Source organism: Microchirus variegatus (genome assembly GCF_963457635.1).
Source record: "Microchirus variegatus genome assembly, chromosome: 6".
NCBI lineage: Eukaryota > Metazoa > Chordata > Actinopteri > Pleuronectiformes > Soleidae > Microchirus > Microchirus variegatus.
Window position 1 is genome coordinate 30,249,201 of NC_139807.1, and position 23,434 is coordinate 30,272,634.

General features: G+C 37.4%; 1 protein-coding gene across 1 annotated transcript in view; it reads left to right on the plus strand.

The window, feature by feature from the left end:
- Positions 1-23,434, plus strand: part of LOC310928564 (protein diaphanous homolog 3-like) — a gene marked incomplete at both ends in the record, with an annotated part of 191,494 nt that overhangs the window by 8,482 nt on the left and 159,578 nt on the right. Inside the window, 8 exons of the mRNA XM_083891154.1 lie at positions 3,990-4,120; positions 12,449-12,523; positions 13,108-13,177; positions 15,734-15,870; positions 16,700-16,805; positions 19,543-19,653; positions 22,173-22,286; positions 22,496-22,617. Of these exons, the coding sequence (XP_083747280.1) occupies positions 3,990-4,120; positions 12,449-12,523; positions 13,108-13,177; positions 15,734-15,870; positions 16,700-16,805; positions 19,543-19,653; positions 22,173-22,286; positions 22,496-22,617 (866 nt within the window). The remainder of the gene's footprint in view (positions 1-3,989; positions 4,121-12,448; positions 12,524-13,107; positions 13,178-15,733; positions 15,871-16,699; positions 16,806-19,542; positions 19,654-22,172; positions 22,287-22,495; positions 22,618-23,434) is intronic.

The window sequence follows — 23,434 nt, forward strand, 5'->3', positions numbered from 1 at the left end:
TGCACCTTGTTCTAGGAACATCTAGGAACAACTAGTTGGAGGGTCTTGTTACTCTGGCATGAGTCTGGAGATCACAAAAATAAGTTGGGGGCCAGAATGTTTAAAACCTTTAAAACAAGCAGTTAAATATAATCTTTTCTTTTTCCGGTCAGAAGATTAGCTGCTACATTTTGCACTAACTACAGACAATGAAGAGATGACGATAGCCACATGTAGAGAATTTCAGTAGTCCGATTTAGAAGTTCAGACATGTTTTAAGCAGCTAGAATTACTTTCTCTTATTAATCGCCTAATCAGTAAGTCATACAGGGGAAGAACACATACAGAGACAAACAAACATATACTCTCAAATTCACACCTACACTTAAGATTGTCCAGTTATGCCAGGATTAGACGACACATTTGAGGGCGATTTTGAAACGACTTGGTTACATTTCCAGTGTTTGAACCGATTATGTGTCGTGTAACATAAATGAAGAACAGGTGATTTGTCTTCTGTAATGCGCTGCAACACCATGACGAGAATTCTAGTATGTAGCCTCGTCTGACACCTTCTATGATCTGCTCCTATATATTGACAGATAACGGAGTACTCTGACACGGTGTAACATATAGACATATTAATGTAGCAAAGAGAACGATGCTGCTGCTACTGTTAGGAGGAATAGTGCCTCCGAAATACATTTAATTGAGCCATGGCAACTTAAACTATGCCTCTTTGACATCTCCTTAAGGGACTACCAAAGTCGACAAAGTCTGTGAGCATGATGAGCCATGATTGACAACTCCTTGCCTCACCTCCCCGATGATGATGAACTTGTGCAGTGTAATTTACGATGATTGTTCGGGATCATATTGTAGTGTTGCCAGTCAACGGAACAAGATTTAGCAACAATCTGTGCCACTGTAATTGATAATCTGACATGGTGACCATCATGAAAGACAAAATATCATGAAGTGTGATCACTGCATTAACTGTCTAAATGAGTCCATGTTTTTGGATTGTGGAAAGAAGCCAGAAAGCACATACGGGGTGAACATGCAAACTCCACGCGGAAAGGCCCTTGGTCAAACTGGGATTCGAACAGGTGACCTTCTTACTGTCAGGCAGCAATCTTAGCCATTAGCAATGCTAGTCATCCATCCGTTTTCTACTGCTTAATCCTCCACAGGAGGGTCGCTGGGGGGTGCTACGCCAATCTCAGCTGACATTGGGGGATAGGCGCCCATCCCAATAGTTCTTTGTCTCTATGTAACCCTGCTATGGACTGGCGATCTGTCCAGGGTCTACCCTGCCTATCGGCTTATGTCAGCTGAGATTGGTACCGCATCCCTCGCGACCCCCCTGTGGAGGATAAAGCGGTAGAAGATGGATGGATGGTATATAACACATTTCTTCTTTAATATTGAGAAACATATTGCATCGCTAAACGCACAACAAACTTCTCACCTCCCAGCAGATGTTGCTGTTTTGAATTATGCATGTGTCACTTGTTATTGTCATTATTTGTGTATTTTACCGCTCCTTTTTTGTCTTGTCTCAGTGGAGGAGGGGGTGGGAGAGTCAGAGCTTGGGTACAGGCTCTGAGCTTGAGTGCACAGTTAGAAAAAGAGGTATCGAAGCATTGTGGCCCTGCTCCATTTTCCCTGTCCTGTGTTGAAGAGAAAAACACAGATATCTGGGTGAAAAGACTGAGTGAGATGGAGGAAAAAGCTGCTCCATTACAATCATTTTCAGAGGCACAGTTATTTGAGAAATAAGTGGAAATCACTGTGAATAAAGAGATGGGACCTCTCTCCACATGGTCGTTAGAGATGTGGTGAGAGGACAGTGATGAGCAAAGATTTGTACTAGCTTGAAGTAATATTGGACTTTCTCACCGACCATTCTCTCTGCTGAAGTTAAGGGTTTCTTGTTGCCGGTTTGTAGCTTTATGGAAGAATTGAAGAGGGCAGCAGCTTCTTTTGGAGCAAATTTAAGCAGTAAAATTGATCTGTCCTTTATGTGACGCCGTGGTTTCCATTTCAATGGATCTCTGTTCTGGACTTTAAAGGCAACGTGCAGGTCATAACTGAATCCAAATTAAATTGGTATTTTACCAATACAGAATAAAGGATAATACATTAATAATTAGTGATGCAGGATAGTCACATGGAGCAGGCTAAACGAACAGGCTGTAAAATGAGAAAAGTAATGGGCTGTGCTGACGCACTTATCGCCTATTTCAAAAATCAAACTGCTCCAACTGTGTGGCAGACATGCAGCCCACATTCATGCCCTTATCGTATGACAGTGGTGGTGGCCATCTCTTTTTAATATCATGTTGACTGTGTTTACTGAAGCATTGATCTCATATTGAGGACATACAATATGAGCTTATTTTATGTTTCTGTTTTCTATTTCTATAATCAGTCAAGTGATTTTGTCCAGTATCAGACTAATACTGACACTGACTTTCGTAACGCGTCATTCCTGGTCCTTGGTTCATTTAATTTTAAGGAGGATTAATGTAGCTAAAAACCAACACAAAACTACCCAAAAAATGTACATCAGCCTACAGGATGTGCTATTGACAAAAAAATCTTGACTCGGTGAAAACACAGTGTTAAAAAACACCTGTTATCAATCTCCTCTGCTCCCTTTCACTCGTGCAGGGTTCTTTAATCCTGGTCCTGGGGACTCACTGCCCTGCATGTTTTAGAAGTTTCCTTGCTTCAACACACCTACACCTACAGAACCCTGCACTAGTATCTGCAGCCGTAGCGTTTTTTAGCTTGCAGGTTTATAGGATCTGGTCATTCATTCACGTCTTTACCACTTGGTAAATCAAAATAAAGGATTTAGAATTTTTTTTTTATTTTCTGAGGCAAGCAGCAGTGGATAAACAACTCCTGATTTTCTCCATGGACTTTGGCATGTGACAATGAATGGTCTACGAACAGTAACAGAAAGTTGCATACAATTTGGTATACAACCACACAACTAAAACCTAAACTATGACATTAAAAATAAAAATATTTTGTGTGTGAGACATTTGATAAGTGTAAGGAAGGTTATAACACTCAAAATGTATATTTCAGTCCTTCCATGTTTCCTCCTCTTGAGATAAGTAATTGTCAAATATTAATCAGAATAAGTCCCTTTGGAGTACAATGAACACTAGAATGAAGAATGAAGGTCTTACATAATCCCATTGGTTTTATATCCCTTTGACCCATGGGCTGGTCATTAATTTCCCTGACACGCTAATAGATCTATTTTGGCAGAAGAGAATCCCTTGCTTCTGCTTCCACACTGAAATAAAAGTTAAATGTAAGGAAGCAGAGGTAGAATAATGTGGTTGTATGTCTTTTGTCGAACTATTCAAACTGAATAATTTTGGTTTGTGCACAAAAGATGACTGAGCTTCTTTTCTCTATATAACAAATACTCAGATGACTGGAATTGGCCTAAATTCATAATCATGCAAATTGTTTTGTCAAACAAATTTTTTTTTCAAAAGTTTGCTTTAGTTTTGCCACTACTGTTGAGGAAACATACACTTTTTAGTTAGGAGGAGAAGATAAAGAAACTTTTACATGTAGAAGGGGAAAATGTTGTCTTGCATATGCAGTGGAAAAACTACCTTTATCTTAGAAATCAATTTGTTTGGCCCATAAGATGTCGAAAAATGATTCCCAAACCAAGAAATTCATCTACGATTCGACGATTCATTTAATAAATTAATTGAGTAATTATTGCAGCCCTTCTGTAAACAACTTATGTAATTTTAGTCTGTTCAGTGTTAAACTACATGGCAAATCAATACAGCACTCACAGCCTTAGCCTCACTTTTACTTATGAGGCCAAGTGATGCTTGCTTTGTCCAGCTTATGATAATTTTCTCTTTCTGTCAGGGTATTCAATGTTTTGATTGTTGACTTATTGTATGTTGATTAGATCACTTTTTTTATTGCTTCTCTTGAGGTGTTTTTTTCTTCTCTTCAAGGGTACCTTGAGAAGCAGTCATCAGATATCTCCCCAGGAATTTCTTGGAGAGCTGAAGTCTGGAGTGATGGATGAACGCCTGTTTGCCTGTCTGGACTCCTTACGTGTGTCTCTCACCAGCAACCCCGTTAGGTACAGTGCAGTCTTTTGATGACATACACTATCAGCTGTATCCTTGTAATTGTTTTTTATAGGGGTGTCCCAATCAGGTTTTTTGGCTCCTGATCCTGATCTGGGTGATTTGGTAGCCTGGCTAATACCAGACTGCATCTCAATCTCATTTGAGAAGGAGTATGTGTTGTCACCTCCCACTTTCAAGAGCTCAAAATGCCTTTGTAAACAATTAAATAGACTTACTATCACTCAGAACAATGATCTGGATGACATGTATAAAGCAACGGAAAAATTGTTGAAAAAGTCCCAAATAGAAGTGACACATTGCTGCTTAAGTTAACTGAAAGGATTTGAACATGACACAAAGAAAGTGTAGACAAAAACAAACAGAGGCTTCATCTCACGTATCATAAACCTTGGAGGCTGAAATTCGCAGGTTAAGGTGTGTGTCATAGTTGTAGCACATAAAATGCATCATCGGGAACAAAACAGAGTGCATGTGTTTAAACTATTAAATATATGGAGTTCTACAAAGCCCCCCCCTTTTTTTTTTTACTTCAGGCTGCCATAAGCGGCAAGCGGCACAGGCTTTTAAGGTTGTTGATGAGTTACTACTTACTGCAGTGTCTTTTGGGATTTTCAGTAGACTTAATTTATAGTCCTGTGTGTTTCAGTTTTAATAATAACACGCTTTTTTTTTTCAAACTAGTGTTGTTTTTCATTGTTTTGGCTGGCTACTTTGTAGTGAGTGTAAAGCACATTAAAGCCTTAAGAGGTTCTCTTTCTGTCAGCAACCTTAGTTGTCTTTGAGGGAAATGGATGGGACTTTCAGAACTCAGGATGCCCATATAATTTCTCCCCTATTTTTACTGTCTAGTCATTTAAAATATTGCACAGTGGGTCTGTGCACATTGTCCCTAACTCCTATGTGGTTTGATTTGATAAATCCAATAGCCCGACAACAAACACTATTGTTTTTAACCATATCATGTGCTTGGTTCAAAAGATTGTGAAAAAGATTTCTCTGTAATGTAATTTAAATATAAGACTTTTTGATATAATTCATGTTGTTCATCTCTGTTACTCATGTGTTGGCAGGTTTTAATAACTGCTCACTATTTGTTATTGCTGAGCACTTTTTGAGCAATACCAATATTGTGTCGATGATAATTGTGTATCCCTAATCAATCGTCAATCATAATAAGGGTAAAATTATTATTAATACAAAGTGAATCTGACTGAGTTGGGGGATGGGATGTTCCTTTGGTGCCGTCTATAGCACACTGACAGGCAGCTCCATGGCAGTCCTGTTTTGGTCGTCTCCCTCTCTTAGATTTAAATTGTTGCTTCGGGCTGTTTCTGTCTGAGGTTGGGGATTAGTCATTTCATTTTGCATTATCTTTTACTCTGCCAGAGCCACTTTAAAGGTAGTCAGAATTCTGGGCTCAGTGGAAACATAGTTTGTGCATAATGAGATCCAGTGCCTATCTGCACTTGCACACAATGCCTTCCCAGTTCTGTCCATTTCTTTATGGTGGAGTGAGGATGACTTCAGTCTTGCATCATGTCGTGGATTCTCGCCTTCTAGTTCACCCCTGATCTTTTCTGTTGCTTGTTTGGTTTCTGCAGGTCAGTCTGTAGCTTTCAATTGAGGTGCCACTTTCAATGCTGAACTCCATTCACAGGATAGCAGTTTAAATTCTGACAGATTATTTAATCACATACGTGTAGATAATTCATTACTCACGCTCAAATGAGCATTCAAAAACATACAACAGATTATAGCATTGTTGCGAGTACTATTTAAATAAATAGTACTAATAATTTGTTTAATTGTGTTTTCTCTCCATCACTTGTAGTGCCCCCTGCACTGCTCCCCATTCTCCCTCCCTCACTCAGCTCTCAGCCCACTTCCTGGGATTTTTCAAAAAGGAGAAGGGGTTAAGTTATCAACATAATTAAACAACTACAGTGGTGGCATCTGTGACCCAATAGCATTAACCCCTTGCAATCTAGTTGCATCATTCAAGTCTTGAGTTTTTGCACAGGATTTGACAGTAAAGGACTTCTGTAGGCCACTCATATTTCTTTTTGGTGCTGATCGCTATCACTTTCCTTGCACTTTTGTCGGAAAAACTTGCACTCTTTTCCCTCCCTCTGAATATCAGGTAAATGCCTTCTGCTTGTACAGTATGACAGACTTATATGCTCCCTCATCAGGTTCCTTCTGGCAGAGCAGACAGACTTGGAGGTAATTTAATACTTCCTGCAGTGCTGACCCGTGGCGCTTGCTTCTGATCCCTGTGTACTTCACCCACCTCAGCTATTCCAGCTCCGTCTCCCTTTTTGTGTGTGAGGAGGCCATGATACTATAGCCCGCAGGAGCAGCAAGGCTACAGCATGTAATTGTATTAAATGGATTTGATAAATGGATCTGACAAACAAGTGGAAATTGGTTTTGGATATTATAGAAAGTGACCTTCAGGTTTAAGGGCCTGCATTTATTTTATTCAGTTTAGCTAAACAGCAGGTTATAGTTGAGTGTTCCTCCTCACCCTAAAGTATTTATTAAACTCTGGATGCTTTTGCCACCCAGTATTCTAACAGTATTCTCATAAATACAGTCAAATTACTTTCTTTTTTCCTAAAGAAAAAAGAAGTGCAGGAACGATCCAGTGGTTGGGCCTCTAGGGCAGCCCAACGCTGGCCCACTGTGTTTTTATATATATATAAAAAAAGTTAAAAGTTGACAAGAAATTTGAAATTATTTAACATAGTACTTAACACCAACTGTAGTGTATAGAGTCTTACAAAAAGGCACACTTGACATTAAAATAAATAATATCACTTAAGTTAAAGTTATAGGCCATCCAAATAATGATCTTTATGACGAGGAACGAGTACAGTCGCGATGAAGTGCAGGGTATCCGAGTAGATCTTAGTAAAACACGTTGACAGACTCTTAAGAGCAAATCACACTTTGCATTGTTTTCACTCCGTGGTCTCAACCTTTGTGTAGAAGACACTTTATTGCAGAAATTAAGGGAATAACAGATCACCAGAGCACCAGATGAGCTGATCTGTTTAGCATTTAATAGGTGCTGTTCCACCATGTACTCACATCTTGTTGGAACCGTTTTATTGGTGTTCCAAACTGATCTTGGACAGACTCTTAGCAGGTATAGACAGGCGCGTGCTGGCCGCAGTTTTTGCATTGTTGTCATCACAGGATCGTTTTGGTGGTTTTGTTCGGGTAAATATAACATATTTATTGGCAAGAACAATATATCCATAATAATGACGCATTTGATAGTGTGACTTGGGGTTCGATTACATGGGGGCGCAGCAATAGGGTTGATGTTTGTCCATGTTTGGTTTTGTTAACCATTTATTCCGTGTCACACTGCTCCTCTGCGTGCCCTCTCTCTCTCTCTCTCTCCCTCATGTGTGGGTGTTGCATCCAGCAGCTGCACAGTGGAGTGATTAAGGGAGGGGGGTGATAGAAAGGACAGTGAAACATACCACAGAAGCATGCACGCACGCACACACCAAACAAAACATAAAACAAGCACAGCACCAAATGAATGGTCGGGGAAACACTGAGGCCGTTGATATTAATGATGATGTTACAGTTTGGCCCCAGCACTCATTAATCTCGTCGCAGTGCTGCGCCACTTCTGAATGAATGTAGGGGGAACACAGTGTGCTTTTTTTTTTCTTTGTATTGTATTTTTATATATTTTCAATGTTTGACTTAAGGTGAAAAAGAAAATGACAACTTACCATGCAATCAGCTTTATGTTTCTTAGAAAGCTTATATTTTAAACATCTGTAAAAAGTTTAGTTTTTGTTTATGCTCGCTCCTTAGCTTTTAGCTTTACAGTGTAATTGTTCTTGGTAACAGTCTGCTACAGCTACATAATTTCGGTCTTACTGAAACAACTTCCTCCTCTTTTATTTTACATGTCCCACTTTGCTATTTCAGCCTCGTCCTTCTTCCTGTCTCCAGAGAGGCTTCCTGCAGTCGGTTAACTTACTATGCTCAGGACAACATTTTTAAAATATTTTTTTTTTGTTTCTGGTTCATAACCGCTTTAGTGGAGTGTGACACTGTGCTGCACTGCCAGAGAACCTTGCAGGCATTCTCCTGAGACTCTGCTACAAGTCAAGCTACCTCAGCTGTGAAGTTAGCCAGATAAGGCACCTCATTTTTCTTTTTGATTTATGACTGTTTTTGTTTCCAGGGAATACGATGATAATTTTTTTTCCCTTATTTTTTTTTAATGCTCTCTCTCCTTTGGTGATTCTTCATGTCTCTGAAACCGTAGCTCAATGTCAATGACAAACGTTGCTATGCTGCTTGATGGTGAGGTGTGATGACAGTGTCTCCTCCACATTTTGGACAATTGACCACAAACATGGGCTAGATTTCCCAAGTTTGTAAATAATTTTAGATAAAATTGTCACAAGGGACACTTTTATCAGGTTTGTTCCTGAGTAGGTATTTTTAAATGTGGCATATATTGCTGCGTTCAATTTGCATCGAAACTAGGAAACGGCTAGCCATCACTAGCTATGCCAGTTGATGATGATGCTCTATTTTGCACACAAACAGCAGGGCTTTTTCTCGAATATGAGGTCAACACTGATGGTGAGGGAGTGGAGCGACCAAATGGGGGATCATATGGTGCTGAGCTTTTTAAAATATGAGGTCAAATGGGGGCACTCTAAGGCTCCCCCAAGGGGGAATTATTGTCACTTCACCTCAGCTCTGCATAGAGCTTCACGGGCAAAAGTCATTATATGTCATTTAGCCATAATTCCTAGAAAACTACAACAAGCAAGTTTTTGTTGTCACGTATACGTATCACTGTATACGTCATCCAGATATTTGGTCTGATTGGTTGTAGGTCTATCCAATTGTGTACAGAGGCATTTCATCTATGTCTGTTGTTCACACCTCTTGGAAGTGGTAGGTGACTTCACCCTTTTTCCCGTCTTAATCTCAAATGAGATTTAGATGCATTCTGGTGGTTTAAATTTTTACAGAAGTCGTAAGTAACACTAGTGATGAAGTGATGAACTGTTTAGCCACACAAGCTTGTATCATTGCCAACCCTCATGCAGTGAGCGCCTCCACTGGACTTTGTCATCTGCTTCATTCAAAGGTAGACTGACCTTGACTTGAAAGAAAAACACACCCATTTGATATTTTATTGACACAGCTTGATTGTTCTTGCCCATGGAAATGAAATTTTCTCCAGATGTGGCAGAAAGGTATCAGATTGTCCTTTTCCTCCTTTCCTCTGTGATCTTATAAATACTACTGATCCGTTTTCTAGGAGCCTTTGAAATGTGACATATTTCACTCATGTGTTTCAAGGCAGATACAGTATCTCGCATCAGACAGTGATAGTGCAGGCCTGTTGTTTTGTTTCCCTGTGCAGTGATTCCTGCTCCAGATCAAGTGATTATTTTTCTTTTGCTGGCTGCTTCACCTACTAAAGATGAAAAACTACCATGCAGTTGCTGCTGAGTGACTGCATGCATTTCAATGAAGCTTTTGTCAAGACTCCTGCTGTATAACCAGAATGGTGTGGGCCATGGCCCAGTGTGAAGTGCAGGCTAAACTGATTTTGTCTTTTCTCTCAAGCAGAATAGTCACCAAGGTATCAGCCTTTGATAGCAGCCTACACACGCACGTCCTTATGTGAATCCTCCAGCTGAGGCCTGGGATTATGTATGTTGGTGTTAGAGGGTGAAATACTGCTGTAAAATTAATATTTTCAAGGCTGCAGTTTTTTCTTTTAAATTCTTTCCATTTGAGAAATTAACTACTTTCCATTTACATTTTGCAAACTCTTATTTCGTATTATTACTTGACACTAATGGCGTGTTTCCACCGGCTCTACTCTACTACGCTTGCCTCTGCACGGTTAAGATGCCTTTCCACTAGCATAGTACCTGGTACCAGGTACTATTTTTAGTATGTGTTCTGGCGAGCTTCCAAGCGCGCTGAGTAGGTACTATGCGTGACGTCCTACACAAGGATCAAGCCGAACAATGCCGAACTGTAGATCAGTTAAAACTAGTTAACAATCCTAAAAACGTGGGTTCATCTCCAACAACTACCAGTTGTCTCAATATTTAACAGAGAAGTGCAGTGTTGTGTTTAGGGACAGCACCACTGATTAGTAGACGGCACGTAGCATCTCTCTGCAGCATCACTGACTCTAAATGGATTGAGCCACTGCCCTTTGAAGTAAATGTCAAAGTAAAGTATGTCACCTGCAATCAAGATGTTCAATGTACAAAATACAAAAATGTTATTTGTCACTTTTCTTTATCAGACACAACAGTGCCACATCAGACAAACAAACAAACAAGCACACGGGCGCACGTTTAAATCCAACTCCATACTCCTATTCCACAAAAATTAATTTCAGATAACAGCTTTCCATTTTATGTTGTCACCTTGAGAATTTCTGTAGATTTAATGATGGGAGGCATGCGGCTTGTTGATTAGAACAGCACAGACGGGGAATGCTAATGTTCAGAGATGTGATTCAGTTTCAATCAGGAGGGAAGTCACAATTTCACTCACCCTGTCTTTGTCTGTTTCCTGTATACCACAAGATTTCCACTTATCCTTGCAATATACTGTTTGTTCCTGATGGTTCTCTTAGAGTGAATCGGATCACATCTGTTCTTTTAAAGTCATTATTACATGCTCTTTGTCTCATTCCCTTACATCACTGGGCAATTTGCAGTGCAGAGGTATAGCAGGTCACTAGACATCCACTAACCAGGAAGTTGGTGTTTTGTGGTAATTAGTCATTGATATTAAAAAAAACATCTTGATATATTTTGGGATTTGTACCAGAATGATAATAATTTGATATTAGGCCTGTAACGATACACCCAAGTCATGATTTGGTTTGTATGTATGTTGTACAACTTTTTTGTCGATTAACACAATTGGACTGCAGCTAATGATTATTTTCATAACCAAGTAATCTGGTGATTATTTTCTTGATGAATTGTTTGGCCTTTAAAACATAAATAAATGCAGTTTAAATATAATATGGAGCAAAGACAGTTTGTTTTAATTATAAAAAAATATTAATTGATTATACAAATATCACTATATAAGTTTATATTACTATATGACTATTCATTTAGTAATTGGTAAATAATTGTTGCAGTCCCAGAATAGGTAAAATATATGCTGTCACTATATCGATGCAGAATTATCCATCTCAGCATGGCAAAGCATTGAATACAATTATTTTCAAAACTACTAGGTGCATGTTAATGGGAGACTTGCAAAACTAAAGCGTAAAGTGCTTTGACTGGTAGTTGAGACTGGAACAGAGACTCTTATACAGACCATTTACTCTCGGAAGGAAAACTCTACCATACAGTTTGTCATCTCAAAGATGGAATTGGTTTCATTATGCTTCTGTATTGCTCTGCACCACTGTCACACACTGCCTTGTTTCCTAATCTTTATGTGCAAGTTTGTTCATTTACTTGGGAAGAAGTGAGAAGTAAAGGAAGTAGGAAGTTTAGTTTATGTAAATGAATGAAACATTGTCTGCATTTCAAAACTTTTCACATCATATTTTATAATACTTGAATTTTGATGATCAATATTATAAGAATCTCGACGTGTGCACCCTCCTTAACAGTCATGAGGTCTATATGGATGGTCCCAGATGCTGAGCTTAAGTAAACAAACACTGCTTCTTCTTCATCTCCAATAAAACAATTGCTCATATATCTACTTGTAATGTGCCCTTTGAAAGGAAACAAAATCAATTTCATTAGCTCGACCTAAGTTTTGGTATTACAACTTTAATCACAGGCGGCAGCATTTGAGATCAATCACCGGCACCCTCTGGATAAAACTTGTCTAAAAACCGACTTTAACATCAGGAGTAGTGCGAAAAATTCAATTCTTTTATGGAACATTTGATTGAACACTGAACTTTCTTAACCTCCTTTGGTGAGCCACAGCGTATAAATGTCACCTGCTACACACGGGTATAACTTCCATGAGAATCTAATTTGGCTCCACAAAAATAGCAGTACAGGTATTTCCAAATTATTTTTCTTCACTCGTCTGTCTCTTTGCTTATATGAGACGTGCAATCCTATGCTTATCTCTGCTGCCCATTTCCTCAGCACAAAGTGCTTGCCTTTGCTTTGCCTACATGTGTTATTTCCCCCATTCTTACTCTAGCTACAGGGTCTGCGGTGATTGACGAGGAAGGATGAAAGTATTGTTGCTTGTTGTCAGTCTTACACCCTCGTGATATTGATTTCAATGTTTGTTTATTTCAGCTGGGTGCAGAGTTTCGGGCATGAAGGCCTTGGATACCTGCTGGACATTTTGGAGAAGTTGCTGTTCAAGAAGGAGTAAGTTGATGTGTTCGTTCATGTAAACATGCTCACTTTTACCTTTCTGATGGTAGATAACTAATATTCATTAATAACTTGTATACATTTGTATGGTTTAGGTATTTTGCACTTTTTCACATGTATGATTAACAGTTGAAATAAGACATTCTACCTTACTCTCTCTCTCTTTTTCTCGCTGACACATTGACTTGTTTGTCAGTTGGACTGGCCTTGGGCAGCACTGGGAGCACTCCCACTTTGCAGTTTGGCCAGTGCACTGTCAAAAAAAATCAATTCCGTCTTTCGCAGGCAGGCATAAAGTTGGCATAGTGTTAGGTTAGCTTCTTGCTTTTTCTCTGCTCACTCCCAATGCAGCCCTACAGTTCTCAGCAGGCAGACAGAGCTCGGCATACCACCTGCCCTGTCTGTGTTACCTGTCATTCACATGTGCATTAGAACGTAACCCTAGCATGTTCGCAATAATCAAACCTTCAGCTATCGGCACCTCTCATATTGCTGGGGGAAACCCAGTGTCGACTCACTTTCTTCATACTGTACATTAGAGACCAACTACCCCTATAATTATTCTCTTGTGTCCTCAGACAAGAGAAGATTGACAAGAAGAACCAACATAAAGTTGTCCAGTGTCTCAAGGCCATCATGAACAATAAGGTAATGGCAAACCCCATTTTTTTTGGGTGGGGTTTATGCAGATTCATAAAATGACTAAAGCAATGTAATAAACTGATTAACTCTTCTGATTGTTGTCTTGAGACATGTGTCTAATGGCATAATCGCCCACACATTAACTTTAATTAGAAGTGTTTGCATTTTGATGAGCCTTTGATGGAAGTGGGAATGGCGCTTTTACTACTACCAAGGAATCCCTGACGTCAAATTTCAGTTAAAGTATTTATTTATTGTAAAACAAATTATGCCCCAAATTATGATAAGTTTCTCCATTATTTGGCGAACAATAATAATATTAAGAAATAACTTCATGTATTTTGAGTCTGTTCTCCCAGGATTTCTTTAATCCCATTAACATCGTCTTCTGGTGTTTTCCATTTAATTGCCAAATTACAGGCACTGTTCTGGAGTTAGTGTTTTTTTTATGTGTGTGTGAATATCAGCATGCACATGAGGAGGCTGAGGATAGAGGAATGGTATTTTGCCACTTTCACAGGGTTTGCTTTAAAGCTGCAGTGTGTAACTTTAGCTTTTTGTTGATATTATTCTGCCTTTGTTTGGTCTTTGAGAATTGAAATCATGCTTTATTAGGTTAGGGTTTATATCTAAATATATTGTGACATGAGACTAGATATGGTCTTGAATACATAAAAGAGATATTATATATTCATTAAAAATACTTGGAATCAACACAATTATAAATGTTATAGTTCTTTAATTTTAAGCCTAACTATTTGTAATAAGAACATTTTACAATATTATTTGTAAGCGATTTCATTGTTCCTAACACGTAAATTTAATATTAAAAATAAATAAATAAACCGGATCATAAAAGGTAGATAACCCATATTATTTTAGATTGGATTTATAGTGTGTGAAAAAACAGGTTGGTGTGAGAATATCTGAGATCTTATATTTAAGCCATATTGCCCAGCCCTAAGGTTTGATATATTTGAGATAACCATCCTCCATTTTATCGTCTGTATTTTAAAATATACCCGAATGTACATCATTAAGTTTATTAATGGGAAAGTTTTTTAATTTCACATTTTCAGCATTTTCCAATTAAGTGACTGATAATTTAATTAGTTTGTTTGTAGAATTATTTTTAATTAAGCCCCGGAATTAAAGTATAAAATAATAAGATCATATTGTGATAAGATTATTCCACTTAGTGGTGAAAGACAGTAATATCGAATTATTGCCCACTCGGGCATTAAATGAGTTCTGCTGAAGTAGCTTCGTGCTTGAGTCCCATAGCTTTTCTTTCTTTAGTGCTGTTATATCAAAGATGCTGCATAGGAGGAGAAAAAAAAAAAGAAAAGAAGGATCTCGCCAGATGGAGCTAAAACCCAGTGGAGAGACACGTAAACAAGCGCTCTGGCACAAAGTGTGCTGCAAGGTCTCATGTAATCCTGTGTCTCAATAGACGCCAGACACCAGCATTTACCCGTAGGCCTCTGTGTTAGCCCAGACCTTTCCCTGGCTGGAGATGCATCTTGGGATGGAATGTACCCACAATGCCAAGAAGACAGGTGTTGTCTGCCAGCTGTCAGTGCAGCCTCTTTCTTCTGCCTCCCTGCATCAAGTCACACACTTGAAACGACATCCTAATGTGGTATTAACAGTTGCAACAATGTGATGGTACCCTTAAACAAACGGTGTACTAAAGCAATACTCTGCAACTTGTTTAAAGCTTAAAATCATAAGAAAATGAATGAATAATTTAACTATTTAAACATTTTCCATCTGCTGTGGAAACTAATCCAGAAAGTTCAATTAATTAATATCTCTTATTTAGTAAATTGAGTAGTTGTTTTGGTCCATAAAATGTAAAAAAAAATATTGACTGGTGTTTCTCAAAACAAAATGCAGATTCACTCAAGTGTTTTATTTTGTCCACAAACCAACAACACCAGAAAATATTGACATGTTTAGTGATTAAAAACCAGTTAATGGTCAAAATAAATGACCATTAATTGTAATTCCTAAACTATACAAAATGGCAAATAATGATAACATGTAGCTACTTATTTAACTGTTCAAATTAAATTCCAAAATCTGAATACCTCACCCTTTTGTTTTTCCAAATCAAATGACAAAATAAAGAAAAACAATTTATTAATACATTTGTACAGGCATTACTGAATATGTTTTTCTGTAAATAAAAACAGTATAGTGCAGTTTTAAATGTTGCTCAACTTGTATTCATTGCTCCTCATTGTATACTGTTGTTACCACATGCTAATAATTGTATTGACAACTGCAAATATGTTTTGTTTTTTCCTTTTTGTTTGCATGGTAAAATTCATACTGCACCATTATTTGCAATCTATTTAATTAAGAGCTTTTCATTTCAAAAATGTTCTAGTTTCCATTTTCAGTTGTACTATAATAAATAAATAAGCCTGGGCCAAAAGTCTTTGAAGTCCATGTAAATATGTTGAACCTGTTCTTTCTAATCTATGGGACTTGGGTGCTTTTGATGTCAATTAACACATTTTTGGGTCAACATATTTTGTTTTGTGTTCTTTGTAGTATGGCTTGGATCGAATCCTGGGAGAAGAGAAAAGTCTTGCTCTACTGGCAAGAGCCATTGATCCCACCCACTCTGCCATGATGACGGATGTGGTGAAGCTGCTGTCGGCCATATGCATTGTGGGCGAGGAGAACACGTACGCACTCTTCCCATTGTTTATGTTTTACTTAGAACTTTGATGTATCACTTTATTTTGATACTGTAGTCCATTGTTGACTCTTTGTTAGTAATCTACAGGTATTCAGTACCATATCAACAGATAATCAGTTCTTTTACTTTAATGACATGGTCTTTTGGTCACTTTCACAGATGAAGTGTAATTTCCCTACTGTCTGTTGACAGTCAACGGATAAGTAACTAACTGTCAACTAATCTATGAATTGATGTTTACGTGACAATAAACATATTGTCAACAGATAATAAACTAAGAACTGATCATACTTTCGATCATATGTTGACATGATCATATATTTTAAATAACATGCATAAAATGAAGTTGTAATTCATTTTCCAATGAATGATTTGTTTAGCAGTTTTTACCAGTATTAGGTTTTACAGCAAGGACTGTAAATTAGTTGCTGTATTATGAACACATTGTCACGATTTTTTGTTTTGATTTGGATCATGATACTTTGCTATCTTGGGACCCATATATCATGTCTGAGAATGGAGATTGGTTTCCAGCTTCCCCTGGGACCCTCATAAGGAGGATAAAGCAGTAGAATGTGGCAGGATATTTGATAAAGTTTGCATGATATGTATTTTTGAAGAGCAATACTGTTACTGGAATGTACTCATTATGAATAAAACTAATTTAAGTTTGAATCAAATTCCTCTTCACATCTTGAAGAGGAAAAGACTGAAGCTGTGACACTGTGTTCACATTGAATACTTTGATACAATGGATCTAGTTTGTAGTCAATTAAGTTTATTTTTTCACTCACACATTCCATGTTCTCTTTTAGTCTGGAGAAGGTCCTTGAAGCCATTACCACAGCAGGGGAATGGCGAGCCATTGAGAGGTTCAGTCCCATTGTGAAAGGACTTTGCGATCGCTCCGTTCAGCTGCAGGTACGTCCACGTACTCACTCGCTCTACAACATAGTTGTTGAAACAAACACCTGTAATGTAACGAGCCCTGCTAAAACAGCCTCTTAATCTTATTTTTTTCTGTTTGCAGTAATGAACATAATTATAATGTGGTGAAGCACTTCCATGACTTGTGGTAGCGTTAAATTGTCTTTACTGATAATTTGTACTTTGCTGATAATACTGTTATCAGCAAAGATAACATACTGCATATCCAGCAATACTTTTTTCAATACAATTAAAAAAAACGACAGTACATGCTTTTACATGTATTTGAGGTATTGTACTATATATGTGGGCTGTTTTAAATTGAGACGGCTGTTTTTGATTGAAATATGTTGTCTGCATTTGAATAGGTAGGTTTTTTTCGGGAAAAAAAAAAAGAATGAAAAAAATACTATTCATTAATCCAGTATATATATGCATATATTGTGGCCATAAAACTAGTATACAGCTATCAGTTGTGTTGGTTGTTTTGTATTCCCTTGCAATGGCCGATGCTGAACTCGATTAGAAGATGAAATCGTTTCTTTTTGCCCCCTGTAGTATAATTATCTGTACCATTTGCATTCAGTTTGCTTTAAATACCTTGACAGGTGCAAATGTGAGAAGAAGGAAACAGCAGGGAACAATATTGAGGGGGATAAAGATGTTAATATGAGACTCTGAAAAAAGACAAAAAGAAAAAGAAGGATTTAGGGTTGCACTGGAAGCTGGTGTATATAATCCACATCTGTGACTATAACACCATAGCCTCATATACTGGAGGGTTTAAAAGCCTTAGTTGTGTTGCGTTTTTTTTTTCTTGTGCTTTATTTCCTCCCACTTTCTAATACACAGCAGAGATCCCTTTAAATCCAATGTATTATTTAAGCAAAAATATTGTTTTATATCTGAACCATAGCACTGGTAATGTTTGGCCAAAGGCTTTCTGTTCTACTTGACTACATTTATACACACAGTTCCCTCTGGCTGAATTTCCACTCTCTGGGAAAGTAAAGTGTAAACAGACACATGTGGGACCCAATTCAAAGATATTTGTTTTTTTACTGAAACTCTTTCTTTCTTCAGGCATTTGTAATATACTTTGGCATTAATAAGCCCTATGGCTGTCAATTTTATTCTAAAATTTTGACCATGGTATGTTCAAACTGTAATGACCTGATGAAAATGCATAAGGGCCTATTGAAGTAGTTAACCCTGAGAATCCAGTAGAAGGTGCACATAAGGTTTCAAAATTGTTAAATAAATGTTAATTGACCAAGGCAAAAATAATTTGGTTAAAAAATACAATGTATAAATAATACTCATGATGTAAACAAAACCTACTAATACCTACAACTAAATCATATGACAGTGTCAGGTTGACAGCCTGACAAATAATATCAGAAAATAAATCAAGCAATTTGCTTTGATTTTGGGCTATATGCATACAGTGCCACTGACAGCGTCTGCTAAAATATGAGCTCCTTTACTTGTGGTTACTAGGAGGACGTTATGGTTTACTTCAAATTTCCGATATAGATCGAAAACATTAACAGTACGTTGTCTTTTAAAAGGGGTTCAGTGTGACCTAAAATGGGCGGCAACAATTAATTGAGTGCTTTTAAAAAAAGTGCACTGTCTTAAATGTACATCTTCTTCTTTCTTTGTTCAATTTGACAAAGGAATCATTAAAACTGAATAGTTAAGTCAGAACAAGATATTTGAGAACATTTGGTTTGGTCAACATTTTATGTGCCAAACAACTAATTGAATATTTGGGAAAATAAGAAAAAAAACGTGAAAATAATCTTAACTTAGGGTGCATCCTTGTTGATAACCCTAATTCATATATAAGCTCAAAATTTCCAAAATTATCTTAAGTATTTACTGTAGGTTACCTATTTGTTGATATAACATCGTTAACAAGTTTCAATGGTCTCATATTGATTTATATACACATATAGACTATATACAACATGCACAATATACAAAATAGATAAAAGTAGATACTAAAAGCCACAGGATATGTTGATGCCAGGTAATAATTCAAATGATTGCCACAGTCTTTTAATATATTTGTGGACTGCCACCGCACCACAGTGGAATGTCTAGACAGACATTTTGTGACACTTTGTAATGTCACCTACCTGCATTACAATGTTAAAATATTACTCCAGAGAGAGGAAATTACTCGACTCGTCTGCAACGACAAAAACAAGCGTGCGCTGTCAGACTGATAATGAACCTTAAAGCATCTGAATATCCTCCCTGAGCTGTAGCATTGTCATACCCTCTTTTCACACATGAGTGCACTGCTTTGCTGATCAATAATAGATTTTTCTGTCTCTGTTTGCCCGGGCTGTTGAAGAGTCACAAGATGGAGGAGTCCCCACGTACTGAGCCAAACTCAGGCGGGAATGAAAAACAGCTTCCAAAAGAGGGAGTTTGCCCTTAAATTGACTGTTGGTTAATTTTGTGTGTATGGGTCTGCAGTTGTTACATTAATATTAAAATCAGCCCCCCTCAGTGACTGGAGAAAATAGACATGCATTAGTTATGGTCCTCTGCTTCCAAGGGACATAACTCATTACGAATGCATCCCAGCATGCTTTTCATCAACTTCTGGAAAAAGTCTGTCGCCTTTATTTTTCTCTCTGATTTTTATTATCTTCTTTCTCTCTCTCTCTCCCTCCTCCTTTCTCTCCCTTTATTCTATCTTCTCTTCATGTTGCAGGTGGCGTGCATGCAGCTCATCAATGCACTAGTAACATCGCCTGATGAGCTGGACTTCAGGCTACACATCAGAAATGAATTTATGCGGTGTGGCCTGAAAGAGATATTGCCGGTAAGCACAGCAAATCCACACACGCATGTAGACACATGATATAAACTCACACTTGCCATGTATTAATATTTAAATGAGCGGTCCACTTCAGTGAAATATTGTAGATTTGCTTCTGCAAATAATTTATGAAAGACAGAGGAGAGTTGTTGTTGTCCATGTGTCTGTCCACGCCAATATTCAGTTGTCAGTGCCTGCATAGGCTAATATTTACCCTCCTGGTTCTTATACCATATATCTAATAATAGGGGCATGAATCTTAACATTAAAAGCTCTATATGTAAGAATGTGGCCAAAAACTGTTACTACACTCAACGCCTAAAATACCGAGGTCTTTTAGGTTTTGTTTTCTCCGACATTGTAGCTCAGATAACTGGCAACCCGTGGTCGCTCAGCAGCTGAGACTCTACTGACTGCAATGATTGGTAGACGGTGGTAGGTGGCGCCACATGCCAAAACATGTATTCGAAACATAAACGTGATTTGCGGTATGCAAAAGATTTTTTTAATGTGAATATTTTGGCTCTACTGTTGTTGGTGAGTTCATTATGTTATATGAATATTATTCCTGAGTCTCTGTGACATATTAGGAGGATTTTATGGCCAGTTGCTTTAGTTTATAACTAATGCACCCTAACATTGTAATGCAATTATATAATTGCATCTTAATGCATACATTTATTTTGAAAAACAATGTATTGTCATTTATTAATACACAATGGAATAACATCATCAAACAACGTCAAATTTAAAGGCTGTTGCATTGATTATCGTCACATTTCACTGAATAATATGTCCTTAATTTTAACTATACTTATTTTTATAATTATACTACATAGAGAATTTCATTGTTTCTAACACATGCAAATATTCTTAATTTAACACTGAAACACCAAATAAATAAACAAAGTATTACCTATTATCATATTTTATTTTAGAGTGAGCAGCGCAAACATCTCAAAAGAACGTTCTTTCATGAGTCCAGAAAAACAATCTTTACACTATATCCCCATATCTCGTATATTGGGACATACAAATATCCAGATATTTGGTCCAGCTCGCTTCTTCCCCCGTACGTCATAGAAGCCAATTTTTCCACAAATCAGCCTTTAATCCAGATTGTGCTGGTCAGATTTTACACTTTCTCTCTCAACCATCTTTGCGTCACACTTACGAGGTGACACACACATTTATGCTGTGACATTTAACCAGTGTCTTGTTGAAGGCGTATTGAACGTAATGACACAGTGATACATTGGGCAACCTTTCAGTGTTAAAACACTATTCATTATTTTATTTTTCTGATTATGGCTGTTTCACACTCGATCCATAATCGTTTAAGAGAGACTCGTGATGCATTGTAATAGATGATCACTTTGTGTTCACTCAGACAATAAGGCAACACACAGTGAACTTGCACTCAGAAATGTCTGAAAAATGATGGACACCTCACCCCCAGTGTTCGCAATCTTAGCTGTATATTGTGGAAGGGGGTGGGACCAGAAGCTATATTTTCAAACTTCTGAAAATTGCAGCTGTGGATGAAGGACATGTCAACAGCACAACCGCTTTGTAATTTCTGTGTTGAATGACACAAGGGCAAAGCAGATGGCAGATATCCAGGCAGGAAATCAATTGGGAGTCACATTTTGACATTGTCATTTCCAGTCAGTGCCGTGAACGGCCATATTGGAATGCATGCACCATCACCAAGTCAAGCCTCAGTTTAATATGAACTTTTATAGATTTCAAACTACCTTGAGCATTATTTTATGAGATACAATAAATACATTAACTTCTAATCTCTAATGCAAGGATGTGAACTCAAAGGTACGAATCATTTCAAACATGTAGTATTTTCGAACACTTAATAATGTATATAGTAGTTATAAGGCTGTGGGATATGGCTTATGAATATCAATATCATTAGGCTATATCCAGATATACGAGATATATATGCATATAAAGCTGCACACAGGTTGTTTCTCTGGACTCATGAAAAGTTTTCTTTTGAGATGTCTGTGCTTCTCAAAGAGTGACAGTGACAATACACTGTAAATACATAACATATCTACTGTTTATGATCTGCATTACATGATCTGAAAATACACGTATTATCTTTTAGTATCTGGTTTATTTGGGTTTTTAATGTAAATATGGTCAAATTTTGCATTAACAACACTGTTAATAAGTGACTTGAAATTTTTTTTTTATAGATAATATATTCAATATAATAAATACAATGTTTATTGTTCAGCCCTAGCCCTCACATAAGTTTTCAGTTTGCTAGACAGAAAATGATTCTGTAGATGACAAAAAGGAAATTAGAAAATTAAAAAACCTCTATATCCTGATAAGTTACAGCATGTAGAATGAGCTCTGTGTCTTGACTTAATCTTGATGACACCCCCCCCCTTTTTTTTTTGTTTTTGGCTTGTATCATATAGTAGTACTTTCTCTGTGATGTATTTAATGTCAAATTCTCTCTTATTATTTGACCCCCCCCCCAACTTCATTTATAGCAACTGACATCCATCAGGAACGAGGCTCTTGACATTCAGCTGAAGGTATTTATGGAGCACAAAGAAGAGGACATGATGGAGTTCTCTCATCGGCTGGAAGACATCAGGAGTGAAGTGGAATATCCTTGTTATTATCATGGCAGTAGCATAAAACTCATAAAAAAGTTTTTCATATACATTGAAAATAATTGTTAAGCGGAGTAGATGTTTGATAACAAACAAAAAGTGTAAAATTAAAGTGGCATCCATGTATCTTTTTATGAATTCCGAATCCTTTGGCTTTGGAAATGCTACCTCCATTCATTTACGAGTCCTTGACTCTGTGCACTGATGTGGGGGATGTATTCAATATTGTGCAGAGCACATTGAAGGACAGCAGCGCAGAGCCCTATTTTCTCTCTATACTGCAGCACCTGATGCTTATTCGCAATGACTACTTGGTCAGGTAAAAACGGCAACACGCACACACACACACACACATACAGACACACAACATTAACTTCTTTTTTGTTTAGAAATGTTTTGTCCTTGTAATGTTTCTATTTTATTTTGTAGAGTGGTCACTTTTTTCCTAAATTCAAATTTGAATGATTATGAACAAGACACCTAACACCATGTTGCTCCTGATGACAAATACAGAACCTTTACCTTTTAATATTAATATTATTATATTATATTATAATATGCTAACAGGTGAGTCTGCAGTTGTGTTACTTTGTCATCTACAGTGTAGAACCAGAAATACTTTACTTTATTTCTATATCATTCACCCTGTAATGTTAAATTGCTGCCATATCTGTAATTAGATATGAAAATGAATCTAACGGTAGAGTGTCTGATCATGCAGTCGCATACCAAATTCCGTCCAAATCTAATGAAGGAGATATGATTTAAAAAAAAAAAAAGAAAGAAAGAAATTAAAAGAAATCGCGAAATAATGCCAAAATAGATCTATGGCTAACCTGCAGTCACGTTGTCCTCTGCTAGATCACATGATCATTACTTCAGATGTTTAAGGTTCGATTTAGTTTTTTCCCTCCTAAATTTTAATTAATATCTGAATTTCGTGTGACGAAAAAAAGTGACAGCCCTAGTCATTATGCCCCTCCCTTGTTTGCTCTCCACATACATCTGTGTCTTGTTCTGTGATGATCATGATGATGATGATGGCAGACATATAACATTTTGACCTTGCATATCATCCAAATCGTCGAGGGTCTCACTCTTTCTGACTTCAGGCCTTCCAATGACACCGGCTAACA